The following is a 20,302-nucleotide window of genomic DNA, read 5'->3' on the forward strand; positions in this document are numbered from 1 at the left end:
AGTTTTCCTGTTAACTTCTATGAAACTAGGTTTTCGTCCTAGATGTCCGGAGCCCTGGTTTCAGTACACCAAGTACCATTGTTGCCCTGTCTGAAACCTGACATTTGTCAACAAGACAAGGAAGCTTCTAGAGAGAGATGGTGGGTAAGGTAATATATTTTATTGGACCAACTTCTGTTGGTGAGAGAGACAAGCTTTGGAGCTTACATCTAACTCTTATTGGTCCAATAAAATATATTACCTCACCCACCTTGTCTCTCTAATATCCAGGAACCAACACGGCTTCAACAAAACTGCATACAATGAAGCTTCTAGTAGTTTGACATGTGTTTTTTGTGTGCTCCCTTTTTAAACAGAGAATTGCTTTTCATTTTAAAACACTGCAGGAAGAACAGTTTCTTCTGGAGTGTGCTTCTAGGTCTATAAATAATAAATGTTGTAATTGGGAGTGACGCAGGTTCTCCTGCAATATCTATGTACAAGGCAAAGATTCCGTAAACAACACTGTTTCCTTGCTGCTTGCCCTCCCTTGGCCTGAAAGAAGGCTATTCAAACCTCTCTGCCAGTCTGTTTATGTGGTAGCACTTTTGGGGGATTCCAAGACATTCATTGTTTTCTTTACGTGGTGCTGTGTTTAAAGGTTGAAACTTTACAATGTGAATTAAATATTTATTGATCTCTTAATGAGGTTTGACTAGCATTCTCCTGGCTCAGGGCCGGTGTGCAGTGGGCAGCTTATTTGACTGCAGTCTGGGGCTGCAACAGTTTGTGTTTTGTATCACACTAGTAACAGATAAATACGGTAGTTACTATTACAGGGGCTTTATAATTAAATTTTATGTTTAAGTAAGTTATCAAGGCTCCGATCCTGGGGGGACCTCCTGTGTCCATGCGGAGCCCCATTCGCTTCAGTGGGACTCTACCAATATGTTTACATAGCTGCTGGGAGGTGTGATTGCTAGTGCAGACAGACTTGTGCTAGCTCAGGTCAAGCTAGTACACTAAAAAGAGCAGAGTGGACACTGCAGCACAAGGAATGGCTTGGGATAGCTACCCGAGCCCAAGCTAGGGTTGCCAGTTCTGGTTGGCTGTTTCATGGAGGTTTCACTCCATGACATAACCTTTCATTAGAGATTAGTCTTTAATTCCTGGAGACTCCAGGAAAATCCTGGAGGGTTAGCAACCCTAGTCCAAGCCCACCCAACCCTCTTGGTCCAAGCTTTGGTGGCTAGCCTGAGCTGCTGCCGGTGCTGCAGTGTCCACACTGCTGTTTTTAGCTCACTAGCTTGAGCTGAGATAGTATGAGTCTGTTTACCCCTGCTGGGAATCATACCTCCCCATTGCAGTGCAGATGTACCCTACAGTGCAAGGATCTGTCTACACGCAGCTCATGGCAGGGTGAGGGTCACACTGTCATACTGTTTCTGGCTCCAATCCCGTGAAGTCCTTTAGCTTATGCTCCATTTTAAGCATATGAGTTGACTTCAGTGGGACTGTGTGCTTAAAATTAAGCTTGTGGTGAAGTGCTTTACTGGATCAGGGTTCTTGTTGTAAACCTTTAACCTTGGGGTTACATCTTAAAGGGACATTGAGTTTGACAAATGCCAAAATTCCGTTAAATTGTGGGTTATTTTCCCCTGTGTTGGGAGGGCATTGAAAATCTAGATACTATAGTAAGATTTACGTATTTTTTTTGGAGGCACAACAATCTTGATGGCTCTCCTATGAGTGAGTGTTTTTGCTGTGCATGCACCTTATAGTAGATGCATTACTTTACAACGTGCCATGTGAACCAACTTCCTCGTGACATGATAAGCCACACCTCTTTAAATCCCTAGAAACGCCTCCATTGTTATAAAGGGATGTTCTTATTGGTAAATAAAGACCAGTTTGTTTTTCCAAACAAAGTCAATTATCATAAAAAGCAAACGTTAGCTAAGATGAAGGGCCTAGTGGTGCAGTCTTTGGAAACCAAAGTTCCCACTGAAATAATTAAGGGGCTGATATGAAAATCTCTAAAGTCAGTGAAAAGACTCCCATTGACTTCAGTGGGGTTTAGATTGGGCCTTGAAAGTCTTGTGTGTGCAATGACTGTAGAATTGTGGGTCATGTTCACTCTAGTAGCGGCAGGCCTGAGATAGACATAGATGTCTAGCTGTTTCCGTGTGTAGTTAAAACTTTGAAGCTCAGTATGGGCAGACTAAAAACTCCTATCCTGACCCACAACACACTGCCGTACTTCCTCTGACCCCTGCATTGCCAATGTACAGTGAGGTGAGTTAAAGACAGAAGGATGACTCTGGGCAGTTTCTCTCTGTTGTGTTTGCAAGATCCTTTTTGCTTGTTCTGTATGAGAATGTTAAGGCAGAAAAGCAGTGCTCTAGAGCAGTGCATCAGAAGCCATATATTTTAATCCTGTGCTTCTCTAATGCAAATAACGTTACTTTCGGGTCATCTTTTCATCAGACTTACTTTGAAGGTCTTGCTTTGTTAAGATCCTTTGTCAGTTTTACAGAATGCTTAGGTTGGTTGGTGTGGTGTTTTTTCCCCCCGTGCATATTTGGTTTTTATTTGTCTTTTTAATATTACAAAAATTCACTCTCAACCCCCCTAAATTAGAAACAAACTCAGGTCTTAATCCTGCAGATACTTTCACATGTAACTTTACAAATACGAGTAGTCTTTTTAAGTTCAATTGGACTGTGTAGTCGTAGTATTATGCACATACATAAGGGTTTACAGGATCAAGATCCAAATCAGTACATGTGGTGCTCCTGGAGACAATTATGCTAGAATTGGCCAAATAGCTAATAGGTCCAACTGGTATAAATCCAAAGTGTGAAATTACAGTATGACCCAGTATATATGTAGCATAAATCCATTTAGCCTTCTCCCTAATGATTTATAGTATGAGTCAAAAAAGAGATGCTAGCTTGACTGTTCTGGGCTGCTCTTCCTAGACTTTTCAAAAACGGCTCCAGGTAGCATACCGCTACCATTCATAGCTGAGAGTTTTTCAAACCGAATGTCCCTTACACAAAATGTGAATAATTAAGGTATGTGGATGGGGCTTTGTACTTTCTCCTTTGAGCAGCTAGGATAATTGTTGTCAGGAGCAAGAGAAACCCTGCATCTTGTCTGAGGGCAACCATTTTTATTGTGTTTGTGTGTGTGTGAGATTTACTACTGGGACTTTACTATTGGGAGTAATCTCAGTCATTCCATTGGTTGCTGTGAGACTACTCTTAAGTCATAAGCATTTTGTTCAGTGGTGTTTGCAGAATTGGGCTCTTGGGCCTGGATCTGAATTCAGGATCAGGGACTTGACAAATGAAAACTGAGCACAAATCTTCTAAACTAGTCTGCTGAACTCGCCAATGGGGGATTGAGTTCTGCAGGCGGATGCTAGGAAAATCACTCTGAGCTTGCACCCACCCAGTGGACTGAGAAGCAATTGCTCCGATCTAACTTGGACCTAGTTCAGTCATACAGTTAAATACAGTTAAATACAGTTAAATTTTGTGACTTTCGTATCCACAAAAACTGTTTTCACAGTAAGAAATAGTTTGTTTAAAAACACGATCCCTTATATTGTGAAGGTGTATGCTTGTAGCATGTTCTATACTGAGCCATTCACTGGCCGTCATAGCTAGCAAAGCTTTTACAAGTTGCTGAAGGAATTGCCAAAAGGCATTTACAGTAGCTGTCTCCTTTTCTAGTGATTGGCATTCTTTCTGCCCTGCCTCCTCACCCCCCCCCCCCCGCTTTTGTTTCTTTGTGTGGAGCCTTTATTTATTTATTTATTTATGAACCTAAAAGCAAGCTCTGTTTAAAAAAAACAACCAGAAAAACAGCTTTCTGTCTGTCTCCTAGACATGCTCAGCTGTGTAAAACAGCACCATTGTATTTGTTTCACTGTGGCTGCCTTTGGGGAATTTGCAGGAATACTGCAGCAAATCATCCTGCATGCAGGGCTGACCTCTGGGAGGCTAACAAATTGAGGTGAGCCAGCTGGAGTGATAGGACACTGCTGATAGAGCATGCTCAGAGTCAGAGCTAGGGGAAAAAAGGTAGCTCAGTCTGCAGATGATGCACTGGTTACTGCTCTGGTAGATATTTTTTTTGGGGGGGAGGGGGAGATTGGAGAAAGGGTTTCCCTGCAAGAAATAGATTTAAGATTTTTCTTTTTCTTGTGAAAGAAGGAGGCCGTGGGTAACGTTTCCTTTTATATAGCAGATCAGGTATGCATGCATGTGCTGAAATCCTAATCTGTTAGGGATAGTTTTTTTCCAAGGATTTAGGAGGTTGCAGATGCTCTGAATTAATGTACTGCTGTGGTGAGTGTTAATTGTAATCATTCTCTGTTAGCTGTCGAGCTCACATTCAGCTCTGACTTCAATTTTGGAGGTTGCTCTGTTTGCCCACCTTTTTATAGTGCACTTCTTAGGGTTTTTAATGTGTGTATCAGACCACTGTTCCAATTAATTTGTCTGAATGTTTCCTCCATGATTGGGTGGGTGATCAGTATTTAATTTATAATCCTAGCCTTCACGCATTTTTTTTGTTTGAGTATTTTGGAACAAATGATTTGCAGGGAGGAAATCCTGTTTCGGATATAGACTGAATTCTAGGGCTTCTTAAAAAAAATTCTCCACTGGACGGTTTTAGTGTCTCTACAGAACATGTCACTGTATAGCCTGTCAGCCTAGGAGGCTTTTTAATGTTCTTATTGGCTATGCTGGGCTGCTAACATTTTAGGCTTCTGCTTAGAATGTCTAGCACGTAAAAACGGTTCCAGAAACCATGCTAAATGGGAAACCTGAATTGCTCAAACTAATGGTTATAAAGACAGTTTTGCACTATCCCTTTAAATTTCTATCCAGACTGTTTCTTTTATGAGGAGGAGGAAGAATATAGAAACAAATGGCTACTAAAACCCAGAGTCACTGAGATTCATATTGCTTGAGTGCATTTTGGGATCAACACTTTCTGGATATTCATATTACTTTTGCAGGATTGATAAATTCTTTTTTTTTCCCCTTGGAGTTATTTTTTAACTTGTCTATCAGATCTCTTATTAGTGGTTTTCCTGATATGCATTTTTATTGTTAATAAAGACTTGTTGCTTACAAAAAAATAAATGGGAAAGATTCTGCAGCTTTTTTCTGATTGATTAGCATCATTGGTTCCAATATAGTCTGATTCATGTGAGAGGAGCCATTGATTTCAGTGGGATTACTCATGTGAGTAAAGGTTAACAGGTGTGAACTCTTGTTTATTAACAGTTTCCTTCACCTCTCCTCCATCGACTTAGAGTGTTTTTGGGTTGTTGAGTCTTCAAGTGCTTCGGCTCCCAGGCATGTACGCAGAGAGGCATTGTCAACTCTTCTGACAGTAGTTTTATTTAAAGCTCCAGCTGCTGAAGTCATGTGGTTACATGACCATCTCAGATTTTTGTTATTAGTCAAAGTTTCCAGCCTTCCTGGTTGTGGAGAAAAGCTTTAAAATGGGACCCCTAAAAGCTCGTAAACCAGAACACAAATAAAAAGACTCAATTTATTATTTATTAAAAATTTCTTAATTTTTAACTCCATCTCCTGATTTTTTTTTCAGACCCTGACTCTCTTTCAATATTTGGGGTTGGCAATACTGTATTTTTGACCCTTTTAGAGGTCAGACATTTTGATAGATGAGAACAGTATGAATAAAGGTTATTTCAGTGGAATACAGTAGCTTGAAAGTTGCTGTCCAGCTCTGAGTGACTATGAAAGAAATTGATTACATGAGGGAAGTCTTTTACCAAAGGCACAACTGTAGTTAGATGCATGGGCCAATGGGCATTAGGCACCTAACTGCTATATGTGCCTTTGAAAAAAATCTTTCCCCCTTGTAACATACTTTATTTTCCTTTTCATAGCGAAGCTATATTTGAAATGGAGAGCATTTAACAAAAGGAAATGTTATATGGAGAACTTATCTTCTTGTTTGCCGACCTATAGAGCAAGGTTTTTGATTTAGGTGAAGCCTTAGAATAAAAATAAACTTGTTTTGTTGATGACTGTCAATTGATACTGAGGTTTCAAAAAAAATTTTAAACATTTTTGATATTATACTTTGCTGTTATTGCCCTATATTTAAAATCCTATTTGAGAATTGTTGCTCTGTTTTATATATTTCTCTTGTAAGGCAGATTTGATTAATGGTATTTGCTACTTCAACTACATGGCTTAGTCTCTTCATGATTTTGTAGTTATTCTACAAAACTGCTTTTTTCTTTTTAAAAAATCAGCACATCTGTAGTTTCCCGCTTTTTAGTAAGAAATTTACTTGCAAAATATATCAATTACTTAATATACAGCAGTTTTATTGGATGACTCAATGGTTTATGAACATTACTTATTTAAATCACGTTATGATCAATTATGTACAGTTCATAGGAAGATGAAACTGAGGTGCAGAGAGTTTGTGACTTGTGCATAGTCACACAGGAAGTCAGTGTCAGGGCTAGGAATAAAACAAATAACTCTCTTGACTCTGTCCTGTTTTCTCACCAGCCCTTCCAGATATTTCCCTTGTGACCATAAATGAAGCAGGAATTTACAGCTTTGTCTGTGTGTGTAGAATCTCTCCTACTGGAGAAGGGAGAGGGACAAGAAGGCTTGTGAAGTCTACTAGGGACTTCGTTATGCAGATTGAATGTACCTGGGAAGTACTTAGGCTATGTCTACAATACGCACCTTTTAACGACACAGCTGTGCTGCTATAGCCATGCTGTTAAAAGGCACACAGTGTAGTTGCTGTTTGTCGGCGGGAGAGAGCTCTCCTGCTGACAAAAAACGTCCACCTCCAATGAGCGGTGGTAGCTTTGTCTGCAGGAGAGCACACCTGCTGACAAAGTGCTGTTCACAATGGCATTTTCGTCAGCAAAACTTCTGTTGTTCGGGCGGTATGGAGGGGTGGGAGGTTGTTGCGGATTTTTTGGTTTTTTACACCCCAGAATGACAGAAGTTTTGCTGATGAAAGTCCAGTGTAGACAAAGCTTGAGATACCACAGTGATGAGACCTATCAAAGATCCTTGGATGCGAACAGTAAGTTGCCTTTACTCGTATCCAGGAGAAAATCACTCTTAGAAACTTCATTCCCTCTTGATAAAGATCATTTTCCTAATCAGTTTCTCAGAAAGATAATCCTGTTTTTCGGTAGATCCTGTAAGAGTGGTTTGGTGAGGGGTGGGGGTTCTGCATTTTTTTATGTTAATTCTGAGATTTTTTTCTTCTTCTAACTTCGTTCCTAGATTATAATAAAAAGGGAAATATTTAAAAATACACAGTCAGTTACATTATCAATTTTGCACTAATGTGGCTGAGGACCTGTGAGAGGGCAATTTAATTTTCTGTTAAGCTTTAGATGTTGAGGACGATGATAACACTTCTGTAGTGTTTCACTAAGTATCACTATTTCCACTGTTAACAGTTGCATAACTGGGGCTCCTGACTCCCAGTCCTGTGCCTTGTCACTGGACCATATTGCCCTCCTTCCATACATTTCTGGCAGGCCAGAGGGAAAAAGTCTTCTCCTCTTGTCTGGTGGTAGGGATGGAGTGGTATCCATACAGGCCCTGGTCTTACAGACTCGTGCTTTTGCTTCATTCCATGCGTGTGAGCAGCCCCACTGAAAGCAAACAGTTCTTGGGACCCTCTTCTGGCTTTGAAGTCTCAGTGCTGCCTTTTCCTTCTGTTGAACTTAAAGAGCTGGACGCAGAGCTCCCTCTCCACATGCAAACTAGTGGTTACTGACCATTTTACATACCGTAAAACATATCTTAAAATTTGCAGTTTCCAAATTAAGACCCATCTGCAAACACGTATGCACATGACTGACTTCACTGATGGGAGTAGGCCTGAGGCCTTGATCTTGCAAGGGGACCCACTCAAGTGAAACCTTATTTCATCTCATTTATCTCATTCACAGTAATAGAACTGTGTGCAAGTGGGTCCCTTTACAAAAGAATGTCTCAGGGTCCTGATCCTGCCAGCCCTCTGTGTGTGGAGTTCCTACTCAGTGTCTGCATTGGGAATGTTCATGTGGAGTGGAGGGCTTGTAACAAAATCTAATCCTGAGTCTTATTCCCAATTCCCTCCTACTCCACCTGTCATAAACAGATAGTTAAGGGTTAATGCCTCTTTTACCTGTAAAGGGTTAAGAAGCTCAGTAAACCTGGCTGACACCTGACCAGAGGACCAATAAGGGGACAAGATACTTTCAAATCTTGGTGGAGGGAAGTGTTTTGTTTGTGCTCTTTGTTTTGGGTGTTGTTCGCTCTTGAGACTAAGAGGGACCAGACGTCAATCCAGGCTCTCTAAATCTTTCTGAATCAGTCTCTCATGTTTCAAACTTGTAAGTAATAGCCAGGCCAGGCGTGTTAGTCTTATTTTTGTTTTCTCAACTTGTAAATGTTCTTTTTTGCTGAGAGGATTTTACCTCTGTTTGCTGTAACTTTGAACCTAAGGCTAGATGGGGTTCCTCTGGGCTTTATGAATCTGATTACCCTGTAAAGTATTTTCCATCCTGATTTTACAGAGATGATTTTTACCTTTCTTTCTTTAATTAAAAGCTTTCTTTTTAAGAATCTGATTGATTTTTCCTTGTTTTAAGATCCAAGGGGATTTTATCTGGACTCACCGGGAATTGGTGGGGGAAAAGAGGGGGGGATGGTTAAATTCTCCTTGTGTTAAGATCCAAAGGGTTTGATCGGTGTTCACCAGGAACTTGGTGAAAAAGCCTCTCAAGGCTGCCCAGGGAGGGGAAGGTTTTGGGGGGACAGGAAGTGATCCAGACACTGAAATTTCTGGATGGTGGCAGTGTTACCAGATCTAAGCTAGTAATTAAGCTTAGAAGTGTCCATGCAGGTCCCCACATCTGTACCCTAAAGTTCAGAGTGGGGGAGGAACCTTGACACCACCAAATAAACCCTCAAAGAAAAGGGAGAGTCATGTACTGCAGAAACAATCCAACATCAGGTTTTACAAAACTCAATAGCAGTGTAGATGTTTGTTTCCCAAACTTTCAAGTGAATTTTTTTTTTTTAAATCACCAGCATCCACTGCAAACCTAGAATCTATTCTCACTACACACTACCCATCCCTCTGGGACGTGGGTGGGAGTTGATCACAATTTAAAAATATCAACTTTTAAATAACTCCAGATCATCTTCTTTGGTCTAACTATACAGGATCCCTCATTTCTTTCCTACCATCCCAATCTCCATCAGACATTTTTTCTTTTCTCTATTCCACTTGTACATGAGGTCCTGAGAAAAATCTTCTGTCTTCTTCTTTTGCCTCTGTCTGTGCCACACTCCTCAGCCAAGCCTCCTGTCTCTTCCCTTGATTTTCCCAGTCTGAGGATGGTTGGAGGGCAAGACTGCTACCTCCTCCACTTGGCACTACAGTTTCCTGGCCACTTGGGACGCTGTCTGTTCCCCCTCATTTCCTCTTCACCTTGCTCTGCAGTGAGTTGTCAGGAGGAGAAGTCAGGCGTTTGGGAAAAGGTGTCTCGGATGCCATGGTCAGAGCCTGACTAGCTATTGGCAGTGCCTCTTGCTAAGGTTCCATCCCTGCTGGTAGGCAAGGTGAAGAACTTTATTCTCTCCTGGTGGCCTGCTAGGGTCGTGGAAAGGGAGGCTGGGTAGCTGGGAAAAAAAAGGTCTAGATTGCAATGGGAGTTAAGCACCTAAATACCTTAGAGGAGCTGGGCTAAAGAGGAAGATATGTTTCTCTGCATTGTTTGCAATCCAAACATTGGAGCATTCTGCTAATGTCTGAGAACCAGAGTGACTGACTTGCAAATTATAGTGATACTGTTGAATCTACTTTTTTTTTTAATTGTCTAAGCTGAGTGAAATGCAAGAAATAATAATAATAAAAACATGGCAGAAAAAAACTGCTCTTTAAAATTCTTTCAGTTGTAATAATCTGTGGATGTTATGAATAAGATCTTAAAAATATATTAATTTTGAAAAGCATGTTCCCCTTTAATAACTAGTTTCAGCCACCTCTCTTATTGAAGCAGACATCAAAGTGTTCCTGAACAAGGCAGCACCTACTGTAAGCAGGCAGGCTTCACACATGAATATATGATGTTCTGAAATAAGCACCAGTTAACAGAGAAAAACTTAGTTACTGTATCAAATCTTACACAATGGTAATGAAAATCCTGCAAGATACTCTAATTGCAGTGTAGACGTACCCAAGCATCTGCTTCTGGCCTATGTCATGTAACCCAGGCTGGTGGGGCTTGGGCTATGGGGTTGGGGTGGAAATGTTCCCGCTCAGGCTGGAACCTGGCTCTGGGACTCTGTGATGGTGGAGGGTCCCAGAGCCTAGATTCCAGCTTGAACCCGAATGCCCACACCATAATTAAACAGCCCGTAGCCTGAGACCTGCATTCCCAAGTCATCTGACACTGGCCAGACATAGGTGTTTAATTGCAGTGTAGACAGAGCCTCTGAGTCTATGAAACGTGCTCTTTCTGAGCATACATGAACTGCTGAAGGGTTTACCTGCTTATCAGTTATAAATATTAACTAAAAAGTGATAGTCGAACTGAGGTTTGAGGATAGGGAGCCATGAACACTAGTTAGCCCAATTGCTAGAGGATGGAAAGGGGAAGCTGCTGGCAGCCCACCTTCCCTTAGGTGCCTCCTCATTGGCCATTTTAATTAAAATTAAAGCAAGCAAAGACAAACTGCTGCTTCCTCAAGACTGTGCTTTTCTTCTTACAGTCTCTGTCCACCCCTCTTTCCTATTGGAAACTAGAGAGGCCCCTCCAACTTCCTAATCCTCTGGTGCTGAGTGTGCTGTGTGTCTCGGCTCCATGCCTCAGAGCTTTTTTTCTGCAAATCTGTCTTCTCCCACTTCCTTTGCACCCAGACCTTGCCATCTCAGCCATCACACTGCCAGGTGTCAGCTGCCACCAGCCATCGTCAAGCTTCCTGCCAGGGCAGTCTGGTGGTTGTGATTCTCTCTCTTTCACTCCTCTCCACTAACCTTTCTGTGTCAGGAATCCTCAAGGGAACCTCCTTTGGGGCACCATAGCCCTTTGAGCTTGGCAGCAAGAAGGTTCCATGTGCTTTTTACAAGCGTTCCTTCTGGCGAGGCTCCAATCTGTGTGCTGTCGTTCCTTCCAGTGCTGCCGAATGAGAGTTCTCGAACATTTCAAGGGACTGTACAAACGTTGATCAATCCTCGCAGCTTCCTTGGTGACTGAGACACACATTTCTGTACAGCAGGGATTCTCGAACAGCGGGTCACGACCCCTCAGAGCGTCATGAGGTGGTTATGTAGGGGTTGTGAGCACAGCCATGCGTGGGGGCTGTCAGCCCTGAGACCCTGTTAAATTAAAATGACCCTCTCCCCATTTTTAATTTATAAGGGGAGGGGTCACACTTAGAGGCTTGGTGTGAAAGGGGTTGCCAATACAAAAAGTTTAAGAACCACTGCTATAGACTGAGGGCATGGCACTGAAAGATGCCATGGTGGGTGGGCTTGTAGGGGAAGCAGTTCTGAACCACTGTGCTCCCATTTTCCCCTCAAGGTTGAAGAGCTGTTTGAAGAACTGAGGGGGTGAGTGGCATTGAACAATCTGTCTGGCCTGCCTATATAGCGCTTTTCACTTGCAAAGTGCTTGCAGATATTAAACTTTCCTCCCAACACACCTTTGATGGAGAGATGCAGAATAACTCTCATGCCGCAGGAAGGGATGTGGAGGCGGAGAGGTTAAGTAACTAAAGTTATTTCCATGGTGAAGGCTCTCTCTCTTACTTGGAAACTTTTAACAGTTTCAAAATTATATACTTCCCCATGGCAGCTATCCACATCAGAAAACCCCCATGGCAACTGAGAGAAGCTGAGAAGCCAGTGGATTTGGAAACTGGCCGGCTCGTCCTCTTTCCCATGGATGTGGTTCATCCTGACTGTGCAGCTCTAAATGTCGCCATACCCTGAGTAGAGGCACATAAGTGAAACAGCATAGGGCAGCTTGCACTGCCACTGTTTGTGTTGTACCTTTTTGTTAATGAGCAAAAAACTTCAGCCCTTAGGGCTGTCCATCCAGCATCTCCCCTAGCGCTGTGTTCATTGTATGTGTAAGAGAAAAGAAAATGAAAGGTACAGTCCTGCAGAAAATGAGTAAACATTCCAGAAAAATCCTAAAACTGCAGAATCCACAATTCAGTTGTGCCAGTGACTTTTCTCTTTCCTCCCTAAATCCTGCGCCTGCCCAGTTTTTCTTTGTTCACCTCCAGCAAAAGCAGCCTTCAGCCAAACAGCTTGAACCAGGATTTATGCATCTCTAGCAACTGGGAACAAGTATGATGATGGATTCCTTTAGCATTGCTGGCTTTTAACATCCATCCCTGAAACTTGGATGGTTAAAGAAAACACACTTGCCTCAGCTAAGTGCAAAGAAGCGAAAGATCTGCTGTAGGGAGGGGAGGAAGGAAATCAGTTTACAGAGGATGTTAAAAAGCGGAATTATTTACTACAGTAATTGTACAGGCACTAATGCAACAATGTGTAAAATGACAGATGTTAACCTGTGTATTTGTGAGAGAGATCCATCGGGACCACTTTTCAGAAATAAAGTTAGAAGCCAATCGAAACTAGTTCTTATGCTGTCCCTTGAGGGCTGGCAGGATAAAGAAATATTAGAATAGACTTTCTCTAAGGACTGCGTGGCTCTCAGAGTTCTTTGGTGAGAGACACAACCTTCCATCTCGGGGTTTCCAGTTGAGATCTGGATGAGTTTAGGAGTGTTTGAAGATTGTTACCTCAGGTGACTCTCTTTCACATTTTTTTCATGTTAGAGTAAAATAAGTTAAAGGCCTGATTTATTTGTCAGAGGTGCAGAGCGCTAGCAGCTCCTGTTGACTTCAGGAGAAGTTTTGGACACTTAGTGGTTCTGAAAAACAGATGTTAAGTTTTGTGCTGCCCTCGGATTGACCCTTATTTTTAGCATTTGAATTTCTTCAGAGCTAAAGGCTTTCTTCCAGATCTGCTATGTATATACTGAGCAGTATGCTTTGAAGGAGGTCACTTGGACTCTATCTTCTTCTTTGTTTGATTGGTATTGCTGCTTAAAACAATTTCCATCGTGTACTGGACTTACAGCTAAAAAGACAGGTTGTTTACGCAGTGTAATACTATTGCTAGATTATTTACAAGAATAGCAAAGTAGAAAAAAAGAAAAGTGAAACATGCTTTGGAAACAACATACCCAGCACTGAAGTAGAAATGTTGATCAACAAAATAAATTTAGATTGACCTGCAAGTGTAAGATCTTAGCCTTTGGATTATTCCCTCTCCCTAAAACTCAGTGGCCTTTTCTACATTTACAGGTCAGCACCAGTGCAGCTACACCAATTGATGGCTATTAATGGTGGAGCCTGGGCTGTTCTGAGCATAAACAAGGCCTTGGTCAAAGTTTCAACGGTGCTACCATTGGTGACTCATGACTTTCTTTGCCTTTTGCTGTCTGGCACTTACTGAGCTAGATACTCATTCAGTCTACTTGCCGGAGGAGATGGACTTTGTTTCTGTTCTCAACAAAGGCTGATACCAAACTGAAACTGCAGTTTGGATCCCCAAAGATCACCTCTACAATCTGCCTCCTTAACAATGAGCTTAGACTACTTATAACTTCCAAATTCCTCTGTGTGTGTGTGTGTGTGTGTGTGTGTGTGTGTGTGTGTGTGTGCCCATGTGCCTGTGTGTACACGTGTATGTACAAATATTTATATACAAAGTCTGCCTATTACATTATTCTGAGTATGCTGTCAACCTGCCATGCAATTCTTTCCACAGTTCAACAGTGTAGAAATAACAAAGCCAATGTACGTCTGACTTAGAATGCAAAGGGATCAATACTAATTTATTGGACTTACCTAAGCATGTGTGAGTTTAAACTTACAGCAAAAATCAGTTTAAACTACTCCCTACAAATAAAATTAGAAATGGTTTGGTCAGACATAGACCAATCAGAAATTGTCCTTCCAATAATTCCCCCTGAGTCTTGGCTACAATTTATTTGCAATCTGATTAACAATGAATTTGAGACATACTGAAAATTGGAGCACAGGAATGCTGCATATGAATTGGTGCATAAATTGAAGTCCTGAAGAATATAATGTAATTGATGCGCAGACATAAACCAATAGCAAACCTAAATGAAAGGAGGCGGGTGCCCTCTCACATGGAAATTGCCAAGACCTCTGCCATTGGACAAAGGGAACACTGAGTCCCTACACCAGCACATAGAGATGAATCTAGGGTCAGATTTTCAAAAGTGTGCCGATTTCCATGGGAACAGAGCAAGGCTAATGCTGAATGCCTTTGAAAATGTCACACTTGGGGGTGGGGAATGCCTGGAATGTGTTTCTTTTAGACATAGCAAAGGTTACCTGTATTGGGAGAGTCAGCTGCACCCTTGCTGGATGAGGGTGTGTTCATTTTAGTATAGCTGTGACCCCTCAAACAAAGAGCCAAACTCTCTCCTGTGCAGATATTTAGGAGTAGGCAACTCAGACCCATCGATCCTCGGCTTCAACCAAGAAACACAGTGTAATTTGGAAGTGTGGAGCCCCATCCCTCCTCCTGGGCTGGCTGTGCTCTGGGCCAGTGTTATGCTGTCATGAGGTAAAGCAGCCTCAAGGATGCACTAAATTACTCTGGCTGTCAATAGCCCCAATCCCCAGCACACTTCCTATGACAGAAGCTGGGAGGGGAATGGAGTAGGAACCACTCCTCTGTGTTGCTGGAGGATCCCCTGGCAATTGACTTGTGGTTGGGTACATTACTGTTTGACTGCTCTGTGTTGGTGGCCTGGCACAATGTGGGCACAGCATAGCTGAAGATCCAGGCCTTTGTTTCCATGCACTCTGTTTCCTGTTTGTTTGGATGAAGTTGACCCGCGCTGTTGTTTACTAATGGATCCAAGAGCCGTGTGACTCTCCACAGGTTCTTTGCATCCACACATCCACCTGCTAACCCCTCTCTTCCAATATCAACATGATTCTTGCATCAGCGGCTGGTGTTGCACCTTCCTTCCCACTCCTTTCATGCTGTGAAGTAGCAATCATGTAGGAGAGGTAACCGATAATGATGTGTGAGGCAACATTAAAGTCTGGCCAGATAGCCACATGGGACCATACTTTGGAGAGAGGGGCCAGCTTCATCCACCCCTGACCTGTGAGAGCTCAAGCGATGAGAAGCACTGCTGTAGTCGTTTCTCATGGGGATGTGGAGTCTGCTGTGAAATGTGCCCCCTCCACCTAAAAAACCTTTCAAAAAGGGCCCAAGTGACTTGCCCAAGACCACAGAGGAAGGCCATGGCAAGGCAGAGAACTGAACCCAAGTCTCTCAAGCTCTAAACACTGGGCCATTTGTCCTCTCTACTGAGCTACCCTATTGTAAATAGTTTGAGAAAGTTAGGTTTGAAGCATATTCCTAGTGAAAATAATTGCATAGATTGCCTAATATACATGCACAAAATTAATCTTGACGTTTATTTTACTTAAATAGTAGAAATTAAAAGTAGAGGGAAAGCTGCTTTTCATAGCTTCTCCCAATATTTTTTTCACCCCTTTGAGTTCAGTTTTGGACAGTATCTTACCTTCATCTCTCTCCCATTTCCTGTGTGTGTGTGTATGTGTATGTATGGGGGAGGGGGGGAAATACTGAGAAATCAAACCTCTTTTGTTTTGTTTTTGGAATACTTAAAATATAATTTATAGCGGGGATGTAAAAATGAGATTCCAATGGCTTCTTTCTTGTTTTGTTTTCTACAGGGCTTTGCTTTCACCATGTCAAAGAGGATTAATGATGTCATCTCTTTCCATTGTGTTCCCCACCTGTCGTCTTGGTAGGGCCTAGCTACAGAATGAACATAGCAGCGGTGTTTAATGCCCTGCTAGTGTCTGCCCTTGCAGCTGTGCTGTGGAAATACATCAAGCTGCGAGAGCACGTCTTCGTGGTTGAAGAAGAGCTGGTCCTCACTCGCCAGTCCCAGGAACTCTCTCAGGTCCAGATTGACTACCATGCGGCTCTTCAGGCCCTGGTGGAGGATGGTACCAGGATGGTGTGCACAGGCAGGATGCACACGGATCGCATCTGCCGCTTTGAGTCCCTCTGTTACTCCACTGAGGCAGAGGAATTTGTCTTCTTTCACAGCAACGCATCAGTTATGCTTCCCAACCTTGGCTCCAGGAGATTCCAGCCTGCCTTGCTTGATCTCTCCTCGGTGGAGGACCACAACACCCAATATTTCAACTTTGTGGAACTGCCAGTTGCTGCATTGAAATTCATGCCAAAGCCGGTCTTTGTGCCTGACGTGGCGCTCATCGCCAACCGATTCAACCCAGACAACTTGATGCACGTCTTCCATGACGACCTCCTCCCGATCTTCTACACCATGCAGCAGTTCCCAGACTTGGATCTGGAGTCACGACTCTTCTTCATGGAGGGGTGGAGTGAAGGCCTGCACTTCGATCTTTACAAGTTACTGAGTAACAAACAGCCACTTCTCAGAGAGCAGCTTAAAACCTTGGGCAGGCTCCTTTGTTTTACCAAATCTTACGTAGGGCTGTCCAAAATCACCACATGGTACCAATATGGATTTGTTCAGCCACAAGGACCAAAGGCGAACATCTTGGTTTCTGGCAATGAGATCAGGCATTTCTCCAAGTTCATGATGGAGAAGCTGAATGTTAGCTTGGAAGAAAGTGCCAGTGAGGAGTATATTGTAGTATTCAGTCGAACAATCAACAGACTAATCCTAAATGAGGCAGAACTAATCTTGGCACTTGCCCAGGAGTTTCAGATGAAAACCATTACAGTCTCCATAGAGGACCATTCGTTTTCTCACATTGTACGTCTAATCAGCAATGCATCCATGCTAGTCAGCATGCATGGAGCCCAGTTAGTGATGTCTCTCTTCCTGCCAAGAGGGGCCACTGTCGTGGAGCTCTTTCCTTATGCGATCAACCCCGAACACTATACCCCGTACAAAACACTGTCAGCGCTCCCTGGCATGGATCTCCAGTACATTGCCTGGCAGAACACTGATCAGGAAAACACTGTAACCTTTCCTGACAGGCCATGGGACCAGGGAGGAATTGCTCACTTAGACAAGGCAGAGCAAGAACGCATAATGAAGAGCAAGGAGGTTCCACGCCACCTCTGCTGTCGGAACCCGGAATGGCTTTTCCGTGTCTACCAGGATACAAGAGTCGACATCCCTTCCCTTATCCAGGTGATCAGGCAAATGGTGAAATTAAAGCCTGGACCCAAGAAGCAGAAGTGGACTAGTGGTCTGTACCCTGGAAAGGTTAGGGATGCTAAGTGTCAAGCCTCTGTCCAAGGTACTAGTGAAGCGAAGCTCTCGGTGTCTTGGCAGATCCCCTGGAACCTTAAGTACCTGAAGGTCAGGGAGGTGAAATATGAAGTGTGGATACAGGAGCAAGGTGAAAACACTTACATGCCTTATATTTTGTCACACCAGAATCACACCTTTTCAGAAAACATTAAGCCATTCACGATATATCTGGTGTGGATCCGCTGCATCTTCAACAAAAATCTCCTTGGACCTTTTGCAGATGTGCTCTTGTGTAGTACGTAACCCACTCTCTCTTTCTCATGTGTCGAGTCCTTCCGTGCACCCCACCCCATCAGTGGTTTTAAAAACCTGTTGTCCTGTAGTTTTTTTTAGAGGACTGAAGAGGACCAGACCATGCCAATTCCTAAGTGCCCATTTGATTGTATTTAATGTGTGAATTCTCTAGGTGGCATTTATTTCCATTTGGTGTAAGAGCTCTCTGTTCCTGAAAGTAACCTCCAGAAATGAAATTACAAGCTGAATACCTGTAATTTGAAAAGCAGAATGGAAGTGAATCGTGTAATTTGCTAGTGATTTGAATCTTTCTGTCGTGCAGTGAGTATTTAAGTGCAACGTTAAACTACAATTATATGGATAGGTGGACAATTGTCATCGTCTTTCCCCATTATAACTTATTTTTAAAAGCTGTATCTGTAACTCAAGTACAGGATTTGGTACAAGAGTATTCATTAAATTATTGTAAACCCCTTCAAGAGTTCTTTCCTCTTCGTATCTGTCAAAATGATAGTTTTGTAAGAATTATCCAAGATCATGGTGAAATGTATGTGTGGGTAGCGCTTTCTCGCTCTTTTTCTCTTTTTCCTTCCCTCCATATTTTGACTGGGAGGAATAAGACTGCAGCATCAATTCTGTTTAAAAATCAGGTTTTACTCTACCCAGGTAGCAACACAAAAAACTGTTAAAAGGGAGAAGCAACAGACGGAAGATGAAAAGGGATGCAGTGGGTAAAACAGCTGAGTGTGGGTGGGTAGTGCAAGCAGTAATTATTATGTTTTAAGGTCTGTTTGCATTTTGTAAGCTGTAGACTAGTCTACGGTTCTGTAGGATGGGTGGAGAATGGCGGAGGGAGGGTGATGGGGACAGTTTAATCCAACTTAACAATTTATATAAACCTTTTGTTTTCTGAAGTACAGTATAACCCTGTTCACAACAGCCACCAAGGGACTAATAATTTTATGGACACTTTAACTGGTGGTTGCTTAACTCTGATTAATAGGTGAGCTCTCTTATGGGAACAGAGAGTTTTAGTGGCTGTTAGTAGACAAGACTACAGTTAACAGGTAATCACTAGCACGTGTCACTCTATTATACCGAAGAGAAATTTTGTGCTATGGGCCAAATTCTGATATTGGTTACTCCGAAGTCCAGAAGAACTCCACTGAAGTCAGTGGCAAGGGCATCAGAACCTTTTGTAGAGGAGGGAGGGGGACAAGGGCAAAGTGGATTCCAGTGTTCCTGCCCCCTCCTGCCCCCACTTCTGGTGCTGGTGGTCAGTGGCATTATTAAAGATTTACACTGTGGATCAATGTGATCAGGATCTGGTGCTGTGGTTTTATCCTCTTAATTTGATGGATTTCTGGGACTCTAAAAAGGGTCAGATAAGGCTCTATCCTGCAATCATCTAAATGAGTATTTCCAGGATTGGGCCCTTAATTATGTTGCTTTTGAGAGAGAGGTCTGTCTGACTGGGCTGTATTTATGAAGTAAAACCATGTAGGGTCAGAACTCTGGGTGCCTAAATTAGCCTGCTGCAGAGAAATCAAGGGGATTTGGTCTATGCTGTACTTAATGTCTTATTGGGTAAGGTACTTGAAGAATTTAATTCATAACTAAGGTTAAAGAAACTGGGAAGTGCTCCTTTACACAGCTGCCTGTGCAGAACTGGAGTGGAATGGATTGAGGTCCATTAATGGGATACCACCTGAGAAATGAGAAGTCTCCAGGCAAGATTGTGATATGATATGAAGTGCTAAAAATGTGATGACTAAAAGGAGGCTGGAAAATAAATAAAATGATGTACAAAGTAGGCCTTGAGACTGGTACGTATTCTGTGAATGCATTTCCATTAAGTTTGGTTTTGTTTTCAAGCATGGTTTGGAGTTTATTTATGATGAAGTCACATTTTCTTCACAAATGATGAATGATGGATGAATGATGATGATATAGTTGAAAGGGGCTGTTGATATTTCTATCATCCTCTGTCTTCCTAGGACTAGACGAACTACTTGATGAGTAAGGTACTACTCATCGTAATGGTGGCTGTTTCTGGTCCCTAGATCTGCAAGGTCTCCATCTGAAATGGGCCTTCAAAGCGCTGAACCTTGAATTTCTTCTTACAAGTGTTGAGAAAAAAATCTCTTTGGATATTAAGTTCTAGGTGTTCTGATAACAAACTCTGCTGATGTGACACATGTACGTGTGTGTGTGTGTGTTGCTCAGGTGCCGTTTTTTTAACATTCATTTTTAGAATGCTATTTTGCCAGCCCTTTACCCATAATGTGGACTAACCCTTTTTATTTCATTAGTTTTCTATTGTAGCTAACTTCCTAATGTTTGCAAATTGGTTACAGCACATTAACTTATTGTCTTGCCATATCCACAGTGGCATCGTAACGTCTCTAAACATAGTTGTTATTTTTTGGTTTTTTTACAGACAATTAACAGCTTACAGTAGATATGGATTTACATTTTTTTGAACCATTACATTCTGTTGACTTAACACTTATACAAATGTAAGGTGATGAATTGTGCTAGCGCCTTTTTCAAGAAGAAGATCATAGATGTTGGTTTTAGTTTGTGAGTCCGGGGGTGGTAGCCTGTGATACACAGGAGGTCAGACTCAGTGATGGT

General features: G+C 42.3%; 1 protein-coding gene across 11 annotated transcripts in view; it reads left to right on the forward strand.

The window, feature by feature from the left end:
• Positions 1-20,302, forward strand: part of POMGNT2 (protein O-linked mannose N-acetylglucosaminyltransferase 2 (beta 1,4-)) — a 271,191-nt gene that overhangs the window by 32,596 nt on the left and 218,293 nt on the right. For 3 of the 11 annotated variants that reach the window (XM_050938434.1, XM_050938431.1, XM_050938433.1), the window contains one exon: positions 15,846-18,144. The exons of 6 other annotated variants lie outside the window; for them this stretch is intronic. In XM_050938434.1, coding sequence (XP_050794391.1) covers positions 15,938-17,674 — 1,737 coding nt within the window. In that variant the 5' untranslated portion in view covers positions 15,846-15,937 and the 3' untranslated portion in view covers positions 17,675-18,144. Of the gene's footprint in view, positions 1-3,905; positions 4,003-4,062; positions 4,338-15,845; positions 18,145-20,302 lie in introns of those variants that run through there. 2 more of the 11 variants (XM_050938435.1, XM_050938432.1) reach the window with 2 other exon arrangements.

Source organism: Gopherus flavomarginatus, chromosome 2, assembly GCF_025201925.1.
Source record: "Gopherus flavomarginatus isolate rGopFla2 chromosome 2, rGopFla2.mat.asm, whole genome shotgun sequence".
Taxonomy (NCBI): Eukaryota; Metazoa; Chordata; order Testudines; family Testudinidae; genus Gopherus; species Gopherus flavomarginatus.